Source organism: Pochonia chlamydosporia, chromosome 1 (genome assembly GCF_001653235.2).
Source record: "Pochonia chlamydosporia 170 chromosome 1, whole genome shotgun sequence".
Taxonomy (NCBI): Eukaryota; Fungi; Ascomycota; class Sordariomycetes; order Hypocreales; family Clavicipitaceae; genus Pochonia; species Pochonia chlamydosporia.
In genome coordinates, this window is record NC_035790.1 from 5,706,464 (window position 1) to 5,719,120 (window position 12,657).

General features: G+C 51.0%; 5 protein-coding genes across 5 annotated transcripts; 3 read left to right on the forward strand and 2 right to left on the reverse strand.

Annotated features, from left to right (window-relative positions):
- Positions 1-517: 517 nt before the first annotated feature.
- Positions 518-1,719, forward strand: VFPPC_15374 (NAD(P)-binding Rossmann-fold containing protein; the record flags this gene model as incomplete). The annotated part of the gene is made up of 2 exons (XM_022428964.1): positions 518-1,283; positions 1,418-1,719. 2 exons carry the CDS (start codon positions 518-520, stop codon positions 1,717-1,719), a joined length of 1,068 nt encoding a protein of 355 aa, XP_022284743.1.
- A 376-nt stretch (positions 1,720-2,095) lies between these two features.
- On the forward strand, positions 2,096-3,945 carry VFPPC_01485 (serine-type carboxypeptidase; the record flags this gene model as incomplete). Its single annotated transcript, XM_018281312.1, has 3 exons — positions 2,096-2,306; positions 2,376-2,557; positions 2,614-3,945. The coding sequence occupies 3 exons, from the start codon at positions 2,096-2,098 to the stop codon at positions 3,943-3,945; spliced, it is 1,725 nt and encodes a 574-aa protein (XP_018149964.1).
- A 908-nt stretch (positions 3,946-4,853) lies between these two features.
- On the forward strand, positions 4,854-5,837 carry VFPPC_01486 (alpha/beta-hydrolase; the record flags this gene model as incomplete). The annotated part of the gene is made up of 1 exon (XM_018281313.1): positions 4,854-5,837. One exon carries the CDS (start codon positions 4,854-4,856, stop codon positions 5,835-5,837), a length of 984 nt encoding a protein of 327 aa, XP_018149965.1.
- A 67-nt stretch (positions 5,838-5,904) lies between these two features.
- On the reverse strand, positions 5,905-6,897 carry VFPPC_15375 (short-chain dehydrogenase; the record flags this gene model as incomplete). Its single annotated transcript, XM_018293128.1, has 2 exons — positions 5,905-6,758; positions 6,843-6,897. The coding sequence occupies 2 exons, from the start codon at positions 6,895-6,897 to the stop codon at positions 5,905-5,907; spliced, it is 909 nt and encodes a 302-aa protein (XP_018149966.1).
- Positions 6,898-9,054: 2,157 nt separating this feature from the next.
- Positions 9,055-9,405, reverse strand: VFPPC_15376 (hypothetical protein; the record flags this gene model as incomplete). The annotated part of the gene is made up of 1 exon (XM_018293129.1): positions 9,055-9,405. The coding sequence occupies one exon, from the start codon at positions 9,403-9,405 to the stop codon at positions 9,055-9,057; it is 351 nt and encodes a 116-aa protein (XP_018149967.1).
- Between the last annotated feature and the right edge of the window lie 3,252 nt (positions 9,406-12,657).

Below are 12,657 nucleotides of genomic sequence, written 5' to 3' on the forward strand. Positions count from 1 at the left end.
ACAGAAACCAAGATTGATTCATCCTGACTATGAACCATCCCACAGTCAACTATCTGCGGCGTCTCTAAACCCATTGTGGGAATACACATTGAGACTCAGCACATGCCCGCATTTCGCTGGCAAGATGCGATTCGACGGCGTACATGCAAATGTCGTTTATGTAAGAGTCGTTTATGTTGCCAACGGTATGATCCTTTTCTGGAGGCATGTTCCGCCCGCGTACTTTACAAAGGAGTCTTGGAACCAACAGCACAAACCTGCAGCATTTAATTGCTTTGGTCGGCTCTAATGCCCTTAGCATGTGGGGTGTTGCTTACCCTCTGGATTAAGATGACGAGGATTTCCATGCCCGCAGAATGGAAATAAATAATAGCGTTTACCCGTAGCTTCAAAGAAGCTCTACCCGAGTACCTTTACGGTGTCTAACGTAAACGACCTCGCCGTTGCTCGTGGATTGCAGCAGTAACCGACAAGACCAAATTCCATACTGACAAGTCACTTATACCAACACCCCATCATGTATCCGAATAAGAGCCTCATCTACAAGAAATACACACCATACACACCAAAACCAGGAGAAAACATCACCGTCGAATGTCGTCCATTCGACGCAGATGCCGCACCACCGCCGGGAGGGCTTACAGTCAAGCACTTATACCTCTCACTAGATCCCTATCAACGCGGACAGATGCGTCTCCCAACAGACACGGGAACCTACTCGCAGCCATGGATCGAAGATCAGCCTGCCGTAGTCACCACCCTTTCCATAGTCCTCAGGTCCGACGTTCCCTCCTTCTGTCCAGGAGATCTCATCAGTGCCATGGCTCCTGCAGCAGAGTTTGCCTTCATCCCAGCCGAGCTCGTTCCTCGAGCGCGTGTCTTGCCCCCATTACCTGAAGGTTTAAACATCGCTCCGCCAACCGTAATCGGTGCTTTGGGGGTTGCAGGACTATCAGCTTATGTTAGCTTTCATGAGTTCGTGAAGGAACCCAGAACAGGCAAGACCATGTTTGTCTCAGCTGCTAGCGGTGGCGTGGGTCAAATCGTTGGACAACTGGGCAAGATGAACGGCATGAAGGTCATTGGCAGTACAGGCAGCGCTGAGAAAGTTGACTTTGTGGTGAATGAGCTGGGCTATGACGGGGCATGGAATTATAAGGCGGACAAGACCAAGGATGCCCTGGAGAGGTTGGCGCCCGAGGGCTTGGACGTGTATTATGACAACGTTGGGGGCGAGCAGCTCGAGACGGCTCTGACGAAGATGAAGGACTTTGGCACCATTGGTAAGTATATCATTCGTAAGTCGGAGTGTCGAGATCTTTTTGCGAAGGCGAGGCGAAGCTGTCCATGTGACTCAAGCTGCTTTCTGTGTAAGCGATTGGAAAATAAATGTCAAAGCTAACCCGGTGTGATTCAGTTTCTAGCGGCATGGTCTCAGTCTATAACTACCCAGAGGAAGAAAAATATGGCATCAAAACAGTGATGAACATCTTTCTGAAACGCCTTACGATTTATGGATTCATTTGCTCAGACCCGGTGCATCTGGAGAAATATCTGCCCACATTCGCAAGAGACATGGTGACATGGATCGCCCAAGGTAAAATCAAGACTCGGGAGGAGGTTGTTGAGGGCATTGCTGGAGCTCCAGAGGCCATGGTTAGAATGTTCAATGGCGACAAGTTTGGCAAGATAGTCATAAAGGTTGATAGAGATGAATGATTCCGACCGCAAGCTTCGATCACCTATTTCAACCGGGCAGATGATGGTCTAGAAATGGCCATAGCAGTTGAGTCGTGAGCATATTTTCAACCATGGCTTCCGTAGAAAGGTCAGATTCCATCGTCCACCGCGCCTTCCTAGTTGGTCCTTTGGAGCAGTGAGCAGGTCAAGGTGGCCAACTTGGAAGGCACGGGGCTGCTTCGCTTTTAATTTGGAGGAGGAGACAGGAGCGCTCAATATTCCTTCAAGTTATATTTTCGTTTCCCTTGACACACATCAATATGAGATAGCTTGCCAAACACAGTCGCATCATTACCAAACACAATTTGGCGTATTCTTAAAGCCGATCGGTGCAGTATCTGCTCGTGCTGTCAACATGAAGTATCACCGGCTTTTATCTCTTATGGCATTCTGGGGAGTCTCCAAGGCTTTGCAGGAGAATCCCCAAGCACTTCGACTCCTAGAAACTCTCCACGGTCCTGCAAACCACTCGTCACAGAGCTTTGAGCATTCCTATATGCCAAAGCGAGCATCTCCCGCGCCATCAAAGAAGAGCTCCAGCAGATTTCTCACCAAAGCCTCGTCCAGTGTGTCCTCAGCTTACTCCAAAACTTCCTAACAATATCATGTGCCTACTAACAAGGTCTTGCTCACAGAGTATGCTGTCAAAGGTACCCGTATCCCCAACGTGGATTTTGACATTGGTGAATCGTACGCTGGTTTGATGCCCATCGACAAGAAGAAGACCCTACAAAACACTCTATACTTCTGGTTCTTTCCCGTGGCTACTAAGGAATTCAAGGAGAAGAAGGAGATAGTGATATGGTTAAATGGCGGTGTAAGTTTCCTTGTCCCCATTCGCATATCTTCGCAGTCAGCTGATTCATTTTCAAGCCCGGCTGCTCGTCACTCCTTGGTCTCGCTCAAGAAAACGGCCCCTTCTTATGGCAGCCTGGCATGGCCAAGCCACGAAAGAACTCTTGGGCTTTCAATCTCCTGACCAATGTCGTTTGGGTCGAACAACCGGTCACAACCGGGTTTTCCAAGGGCACGGTCAGCATCTCTGATGAAGATGAGCTTGCGAGACAGTTTAATGGCTTCTGGAACAACTTTGTGGACACTTTTGGCATGCAAGACTACGATATCTATATTGCCGCTGAATCATACGGCGGCATGTACGGGCCGTACATCGCGAGATACTTCCTTGAGGCGGATATATATGACTTCAAGGGCCTCCTGATCTATGACGGGCTCATGTTCAACAGGCACATCCAGTCCAATGTGGTTGCGGGAAGTTTCATGGAGATGCACCGAGAACTCTTTCCATTTGACGACAATACTCGCCAACGCCTGCACGATATCGCTGACAAGTGTAACTTCACCTCATATGAGAAAGACTACCTTCAATACCCACCGTCTGGTCCGGCCCCCAGCGAGCCTCCAGGACTTAACAGACCAGGACCAGGAGGCATGTGGTCAGGTTCAAGGCCATGCGGAAATTTCTTCAGGACAATGGTAAAAGAGGTGACAAAGTTAAACCCGTGTTTAAACATCTACAACGTCTTGGATAAGTGCCCATCTCCGTCCGACGCCATCATGGCCAGCAAAAGCTGGTTCAACCGCAAGGACGTCAAGCGAGCTATCCATGCCCCTCTTGAGGTTGAATGGAAACCATGTCGACCCGTTGTCTTTAAAGGGGAGGGAGATGATAATTCTCGCCCATCAGGCGAAGAAGTCCTGCCGTATGTAATCGAGAAGACAGAAAACGTGATACTGGCGCATGGTGCCATGGACTTTATCCTACCAGCAAATGGTGTTCTCCTCGGTATTCAAAACATGACTTGGGGTGGCAAGATGGGGTTTCAAACGGCGCCGAGGGATCCCTTCTTTGTGCCTTCCTATGAGACGGATTCCTGCGACGCAGGTAGTTCCTGTAGCGGGGATTCGTATTTGTACGGGACCGAGACACCATCTGGCACCGGCATCGTTGGTACAACTCATCACGAGCGTGGCTTAACATTTGTGGTGACGCAGCTGGCTGGCCACATGGGTCCTGGCGATTCTCCTGCTGGTGCCTTTCGCCATCTCGAAAAGCTCACGGGCCGAGTGGATAGTTTGTCCTCCAAAGCACCGTTTACACTACCGGAGATACGTCATATTGAACAAACCGCTTCGGAATTGGCTCAAGGCACCGTTCCCATTCCATGTTTCGGTCAGGGGTGTTGATGTTGTAAAGTAGGCACAGCAGTAGTAGTTTCCTAATAAGTATCACTATGATTATTCCTATCAGACTTAGTCGAAAGAATTCTGCTAGAATGTCAAGCCAACGCCATGTCCTCGACCTCAACTGTGACAAACGCTCGGTTCACGGGATGAGAGTATCGGGACGTGAAAGCGATGAGTTGAATTGGGGAAGCCGATGCTCGCTCGGATGAAGGAGTCAAGTTGGTAAGTTGGCTGCTCTGCTGTGCAGCCCAGAGCGGAAGGCGGAAGAGCAAGAGCGGATGCAGTTAGTCTGGACTATTGGGAGTGAAGGGTTCCGTCTGGTCTGTCGGATAAAAAAATTGAGGCTTTAAAAGGACAGATGTTGAAGTTCACTTTCTAGATGCAAACCATACATCTGCGAGTCGTTTCACTATATTGACAAAGGTTGTTCTCTTCCATTTCATCCTGACTGCTATACGCTGTATACAGCACCCGCTCCAGCCGCCGGATTGAACATAGTCTGTCTGGATTCTGGACGGAGCACAAAGAACTCTACCCGAAGCCCCACCAGTTGGATCAAGCAACATTGCAGCAGGTCAACTTGACACGATCCGACCATTACGAACGGATCGTCATTTTAAATCCCGGGAATGATCCGCGGCCACTGAGCACCGAGGGCATTGACGGATGATTTGGAGAGAATAGCTGCTTCCGTATGCTCTCAACTTGAGACAAACATCCTGGATCAATCCGGTGTGCCTCTACATCAACTTCTGCTTCTAGAACCACTTCCACCGGCAGGTCAACGATCACATCTGAGACATCATCACATCCGAAAACCCATCTCTTTTTCCACCGGCATACACAAATCGACCTCCTTCTCAGCCAGGCCCCCACCTTGCACCACGTAACACGAAGCCTGAGCAGCAATGTCCGGTATCCACGACGGCTGGACCATCACACCATGGACACGGCATGACGACCTCTCCGTACCCATGTTCCACAAGACTCACGTCCCCTACACCCCGTTACCAAACAACCTGCAGCATCTTGAGGTCTGGGTCCCAGCAGCATACACGTCACAAACACACGCAGAAAGCCTCCCGGCATCGTGGCTCCCGCCCCCAAACACCACCTGGGTAATCTACATCCACGGCGGCGCATGGCGAGATCCACTCGAGACGGCAGCCGACTTCACGCCCGCGCTGCAGCACCTCTCCCCCGAAGTGTTTGAGAGCAAAGCACCCGTCGCATTTGCCTCCATCAGCTACTCGCTCTCAGGGTACCCGGGCCACTCTACCTGTCCGAGCTCGCCGTCCGAGTACAGCCGCAACGTCAGGCATCCCCGGCATGTGCTGGACGTGCTGACAGGGCTTTCGTTTCTCCAGCAAAGGGCTGGCTTTGGGAGCAATTACATCCTTGTTGGCCACAGCTGCGGTGCTACGCTGGCGTTTCAGGCGGCTTTGCGGCCGGAGAGATGGGGCGTCGACAGTGGCAGAGCGTTTGTGGAGGCGCCGAGGATGGTTGTTGGTCTGAATGGGCTGTATGACTTGCCGGTGTTGGTGGCGGATCCGGGGGATGGATATAAGAAGTACTGCGGTGTGTATGAGGAGTTTGTGAGGAGTGCGTTTGGGGATGACGAGGAGCAGTGGAGGGTGGTGAGTCCTGTTTATGTGGGTGATTGGGCGGGCGAGTGGCCTGGCGGGAGGCATGTGTTGCTTGTGCAGAGCCGTGAGGATACGTTGGTGCCGTTTGAGCAGATGGAGAGGCTGAGGGACGGTTTGCTCAAGTCTGGGGGTGGGAAGTTGAGTGTTGAGGTGGTGGAGGGATATGGGGACCATTATGATATTTGGAAGTATGGCAAGCAGCTTGCTGGGGTGTTGGAGCGGGCTATCGACGTATTTAGATTGTAATGCCATTTTGACCAAGATGTTGATTCACTTTGATATATTTGACTACAACATGGCAACATACACTTGCCTAAGCAATAGACATCTTCATACCACCGTTCGCACAAACCACACTCCCCGTAGTCCAGCCCGCCTCCCTCGAACACAACATATCAATCGTCCCAGCAATCTCATCCGTAAAGCCCGGCCGCCTACCGCCCATGCCCTCCCTCACCGTCCTATCAAACCTCTCCGCGTCCCTCTCGCCCACCAACTCCAACACCTCCCTCTCGCCATTATACGCCGTCAACGGCGCCGCATCCACATACGGCTGGTTGATTTTCCAGAACGTGTCCCCCGCCTGGGCATACATGTCGCCCCATGCGGGGCCGGGATTCACCGCATTCACCGTCGCCCGCTCCGCCAGCTCCCTGCTCCAGGTGCGTGTCATGGCCTCCACGGCGGCCTTGCTGCCCGCGTACACGGACTGTCCTTGGTATCCGATGGACGAGCTGACGCTCGAGACGCTGACGATGCGTCCGGACCGGTCTGTCGGCAGGAACGGGGCCACGGCTTGCGTCAGCAGCAGAGGAGCGAGCACGTTGACGGTGTACACGCGGTTGAATTCGGCGGCGGTGATGGCGCCGGCTGTCTCGTCGTTGAGGTGTTGGTTGGATGCTACGCCGGCGTTGTTGATGAGCATGTCGATCTGGAAGGGGCCTTTGTTGTAGGATTGGAAGAGGGCCTGGGCGGCTGTGAGGATTTGCGGTGCTGCTGCGGATGGGTTGGAGAGGTCGGCTTGCACGGAGGCGCTTTTGATGTTGTGTGTTGTAGAGAGGTGCGTGACGAGGGCTTGGGTCGGTGCTTTGGAGGACTCGGATGTGTATGCTACGAGGACGTTGGCGCCTTTGGCGGCTAATCTTCTTGCTACAGCTTCTCCGATGCCTGGGCGATGTGAATTAGTATTCATGTGTTTGAGGAGAGTTAGGAGGGAAAGGGGTCGTGTAAATGAGGTTGAGTGATACGAACCTCGTGAGCCGCCGGTGACAATGGCCAGCTTATTTTCGTATGGTCTTGCTGCCATTGCGCGTTTTGTGAGATTAAAACGGTCGTTATGAGTGGAAAAAGTTTGAGTTTGAGGAATTTTCGTAAGAACTCATTAGCTGTTTATATCAATATTCTTGTTGCAGATACAACAAATAACATTCGAGATGCGAGGAGGAGCTGTGATATCAAATCGCGGGGCAAATGCCGTTCCATGGCGGGGTGCTTTAACCCGATCTCGGGTTGTCTTGTAGGCGCTCCAACAGGATCAATTGCTCGGAGGTCTGTTCCAGTAGTCGCTACCCTAGACTCCACTTTGATCCAACGCGATTTCCGACGACCTGGAACTCACCTACAAATACCACTGGGGCGGTGGATTTAGTGTTCTGGATGACGTTGTTGAATGGTGGAAAATAAAATACGCATTCTTAGCTGGTAGCATCATGTGATTTTGGTTATTGAAGGTCTGGTACGGTCTTGATGCCGAAGGCTATGTTCTGGTGGTCGATTCGAAGCGCGCCAATCATATGCTCCCAGCGGTGGTAGCACACTGCTGCAGTTTGCTATCGAAATCCATTAGAACATGTGGTGCAAACCTGATTGCACAAAGAAGTGACTGGATGTGATATGACGCATGGGTAACTGCAAACAAACATACTCGAATAAGTTTCGACCAGGTTGCACCAAGACACCATCAACCAACCACCAACACTAAGTGTTCGTCAACCTGGCCAACGCCATCAGTTTGCGTCAACATCGCTTCCAACAAACACCATCGCGCCTCACTATTGACAATCCCCAGCCAGCATGTGATTGCAGAATCTCGGGATGCTTCCCTAGTCAGGGTCGTGCAGCTTTTGCCCCCTTCGCAAAACAATGATGCCGCAGACATCATCGTAACGAAGCCGTGGTCCTTTTGTCGTGTGTGTCGTCTATTCACAAAAGCTGACTCGAGAACAGCCACCATAGTTAAACGCCAACCGCCCCCGGACCAAGCTGCCATTCGCAGAAACTCACCTTGATGGCTTGCTACCCTGCCTGTTTAGCAAGCCAGCCATCCGGGATAGACTTTGTATTGTACTCGAGCCTTGATGCATGCCATGATTGGCCGTGCGTACTTTAGAGTACTGCGTTAAAGACAGCCGTGTTGCCTCGTCTAGCGGTTCGTCGGATGGTTCATAGCCACATATTCCTTCCTTCCAAATCTAGTCCGTCTTTGGCCAGTAAATCCGTTTCGACTGTCTTGGGTAATAAATGGTTGTTGCCCCTGCATGGCCTGTAGTTTGAGTGCACTATCCTTTAGTGTGCAATACATGGTGCCGAACTGCGGCTGATGCCACAAACCATTACTATTGCTGAATGGCTTGCAGATCGGCTACATTCCATCCCCCCTGGGAGGACTGGACTTAAACACAGGTAATGGACAATACCTGACTGCCATCAGCCGCTGTCAAAATCTCAATTCTCGACTAGGCAGGTGGTTTTGCCCTGGGAACTGTGCCGAGCGAATTGGCATTCTGACCCTGGTTGCCTTTCAGGGGGTAAACAAGCTGCTTGACCCTGACGAACAAAATATCTGTCTTGGTGGTTCAGGCTAGTTGCTCAAGTCAACCACTCAGCATTACAAGGCCGTCGCGACTTGTTGTTGTTTCCCTCAAACGGGCCGTTTCTAGCTTCCGGCTATCTCGTAGGGCCGCGCCAGCAACCTGTAGGATCGTGAGAGGCAAACCGAGCAATTCGGAGCAACATCAAGCGTCCCTGTCCTGGAATTACCTGATGCGTCGTCCCAAGATGTTCATGCGTTGTCGTAGTCTAGTGGCTGCATAAACATCTGAGACTTCGACCGGCTCGTGTCTACCGGCGAGCAAACCACTCGTTAGCGGTTCAACTACACGTGTCAGACCGAGGCATGCAGCCTGCAAAACAGGCAATTTCTGAAACAATACGCTCGCGGTTTGTATCCACGCCTTTCAAAGTTGAAAAAAGAAGGATCATTGCATGCCGCTGCATGGCTAAAGATAGCCACTGGCCATCTTAGTACCCGTTCGGTGCAAGACCGACGTCATCCACAAGTTTGGGACATTGACGCAATGGCATGGTTGTTGACGCCAGTTATCATATTGTTTTGTATGAGATGTCATCGAATATGCGACTTGTGTCAGTGAAACATCCTGGCGACCTCCAGTCTTATGCTGTCTTACTCGTAGGGCTTTCCATGAGCTGAGATGTCCAATCTTGTACCTAAACTAGCCCACCTTTCTGTCAGTGCTCTGATTATTATTGATCTTATCTCAAATTCTACCACATTGACGAGGTAGTATACTCTGGCTCCACGACACAGGTGATATCGCCTTGGATCGTAACCAATTATCTTATTGCGTACAAAACCCGCTCCGGGCTGCACTGTTAATAAAGTCTGGAGTATTTGGTCAAGTCCCGTCTGTTGGAGAACGGTTAGTAAGTGGATGCGCGATCGGATCTCCCTCATGGGCTGCGATACGTGGGGTTCGCTTTTGCGACGGTGGCGGATAATGTCTAGCAACTGCATTGAGAGAACCGCTATTGAAGTGGTAGTGCAAATGGATGCCGCGGATCAGCCCTGGAAAGAACACCACTGTCGTCACATTGAGCTTGGATGATCATGGGAATTTCTGCGGTTGGCTTTGTGCAAGCTCATGCCAATTGGAAAATGTGATTCCCCAGTAGGGACTCAACCTATGCCTCTGGGCCATTTGACGAATTGGTCTTGGCACATATGAACCATTTCCGGTAACCCGAAGCCGTACCAGCTCAGTGGATATGAGCCCAGTACTCCATATGATGCTCGGATGCCTTCCGAAAGGGTCATCATTGCTAGTTAAAGCGATCTCACATGAATAATGCAACCGGCAATACTGAAACTTGGCAGTGGAACTCTGGTCAAGGTGAGCGGCACGTATGCGTAACAAGTTCAGCAGGGTCCGCCTACTTTCTCAACACATGACAATTGTTTGTAGTTATAGCCAGCCCCTTTGACGCATGGTATTTGAATTCCCGTCGGATTCGGAGCGGCGCTTGTGTGCAGATGGGGTGATGCACCTTGACTCTGGAACAACTGCCAAACGAATGTCTTAGACTGAAGTGGTTCGAATTGCCTTTAATATCAAATAAGCAGACACGAGAACATTGGAAATTTCTCGTCACGAACGAATCTGTCGTCCTCTTCTGGCTTAACCCTGTATCGACCAGCTCAAGGAACTAAGGATGTGTAATCTAAGGATTCTGGTATGCCTCCACGGAGCACGCAAATTTGGCATGCCACTTCAAGCCCGGCCAGAAGAGTTCATTCAACGAGCCAGGGAACCATTTCGCAACAATATTTACCGCAGGAAATGAGGAGCACGCACAGCATTTAATGACCCAAGAAGTCAACAAGATTAGGGTACCCAGCACAGGCAGGGCGGAATCACAGCTGGTGACAGAAGAGAGTCCGGCGCCACCAACGGCCAGCCAACAACGATGAACCACCAAAAGGTGCATGGTCGACTCTTCCCCGAGGGCGCAAACGAACGCCGACGTGAGGCGTCGGGGGCCGGTCCGCCTCCTTTCGTTCTGGGCTCCATGATCCAGGCAAGTCAATTAGCCAAGGTTCTAAAAGTGACGTGCCACCTCGTGATGGCAGGGTGCACCAGCTATCCCTGGACGTGTTTCGCAGTTAGCGGACTCCATGGGCAATAGTGGCTAACTGGGGATCGACAGGACACGTGGGCCAGCAGGGATTGTTGTTAGATACTCGACATTCATCAAACAAAGCGGTCAAAAGACTTCGTGCTTGGGAACCAACGTCTGCCTGAGATGTAATAAATTTGTCTTGTAACGGGGCTTTCGTTATAAGGGATAGTGGAGTTTGGGGGCTTCGGAACACTACGGCCACTCGAAATCCCTGGTAATGATATTGGATACTTTGCCGGAAAGTAAAAGGACTCGGAATATATGCACATCGATGCCCTGCGATTTCAGGGGTACAGTAACGTCCAATTGACTCCTGCGTGATGCGACTTTGCTGACTTGTAGCCAAGACCACTGTCATTACCGTGGCACATATGCACCCGTCTAATCGCCCTGGCTTCGATCAGCTTCGTTACCCTTGGGAGGGTATAAATACCTTGGGAGGGTATAAATACCTTGGGAGATAGTTGAGAGAACAGAGTATGATGTATTGGGTGAATGTCACCGTCACTCTTCTGCATTATCATCTGTACCAACCACCATGCATGTTCCTCAATCCCAGGATCCAGATGCCATCCCAGTCAAGTGGCATATATCTTTTTTTGGGCGCGGACGTCAAACAGAGCGAACTCAACTAAGACACGCCACAGAGTAAAGAAGAATACTTGGCCAGCTAGTAGCAACACTGGGTGACGATCACCTCAGGGGGACCTGAACTGCTCAGCATTCAGTTTCCGTTGATGACGCCCTCGAGAGACGAAGCCTGCGCTAGTAACACCGAGCAACGACTCTTAGAGCGAGCTCGCTATTTTCTTTTCTTTTTATCCGTTATTTTTGTGTTTTTTGTGCCGATATTTGAGAGTAGCCAGCCTTCGTTTCTTGCGGCTGGTGACATGACCAGGGTGAGTTTGTCAGCGACCAGACGGCACGGTGCAGTTTTGTGCCGCCAAAAGCAAGAGTTGCACACAAGCAGTGGTGGTTGAAATAATAGGCAGATGGAATAAGCCATAGACTTCGAGGCTGCTGTATGGGGTAAATAGAGTACTCATTGACAGGCAGTCTGATAATCCTCGACTAAATACAGCCGATCACGACATGTACGGTTCCATGTTGAGACGATAAGACTGCCAACATCGAAGGTCGACGATATGGACAGACCGAGGAAATGCAGCTCGACTTTTTGATCCAGTCGGAAACTGAGGGCCAATTGCTCACGGCAGTTGCACCCGGCAGGCTCTTGCCATGAGATTGTGCATCGTCGGGATAACAAGTTGCTCCTTCCAACTTCTTATCTATCATATTTTCTAGACAGCATGTCGTTCCACAGTTGTTTCAATATTCCATTCACCTTGGCCTGGCACTTTGGACATTGATCCATTTTGCTCAACACGGCAAACAGTGCGGCTGGCTTCAATAATATGTTTCTTAGCCTGGATCAACGACACGCCATGGTTGCAGGGGAAGTTCTTTCCGCGTGGTGGATGGTAATATTCGACAATACTTGAGTCTCATTTGCCCCTCTATCGTATTGTGGTCTCTTCCCAGTTCCGTCTTTCAAAGCAAATTGCGTACAAGCATGTCAGCCACCGCCCAGACCCGACCTCGATGACAAGCATCGGCCACGCCGGACGACGCCTTTTGCGGACCTTGCGACATGGGAATCCAAAGGGCCAAAAGGAGACAAGAGGTTGGCGGATGCCTGGTCCCCTCCCCTCCTTGCGGCTCCTATCTCCACTGATGGCCACTGTGGTGGCATCAGTGCAAGCACCCGCGAGACTGAGCGCCTCTGGCAAGCCTTCTGGAGCTTCTGGAGTCCCGTCTTTGCCGCCCATGGCTGCGGGCACCTGTGGAAGAGACCCTGAAACTTGCCCTGGAACAAAGAAGTGGCGTCTGGAGGAGTGCTTTCAATGTTCCTATCCCGACACATTGGGATTGAGAGGCAAGAATGATATGACGGCTAGCTGAAATCGATTCTCCATGGGGTAATTGTCCCGTCTTTGTGGTGGCAAAATCGGACCAGACTCCATCAACTGACGCTATTGAGATGTGAGTAGTTTGGGTACGTGGCTTGAGGAGTGATACTATTCCTCAA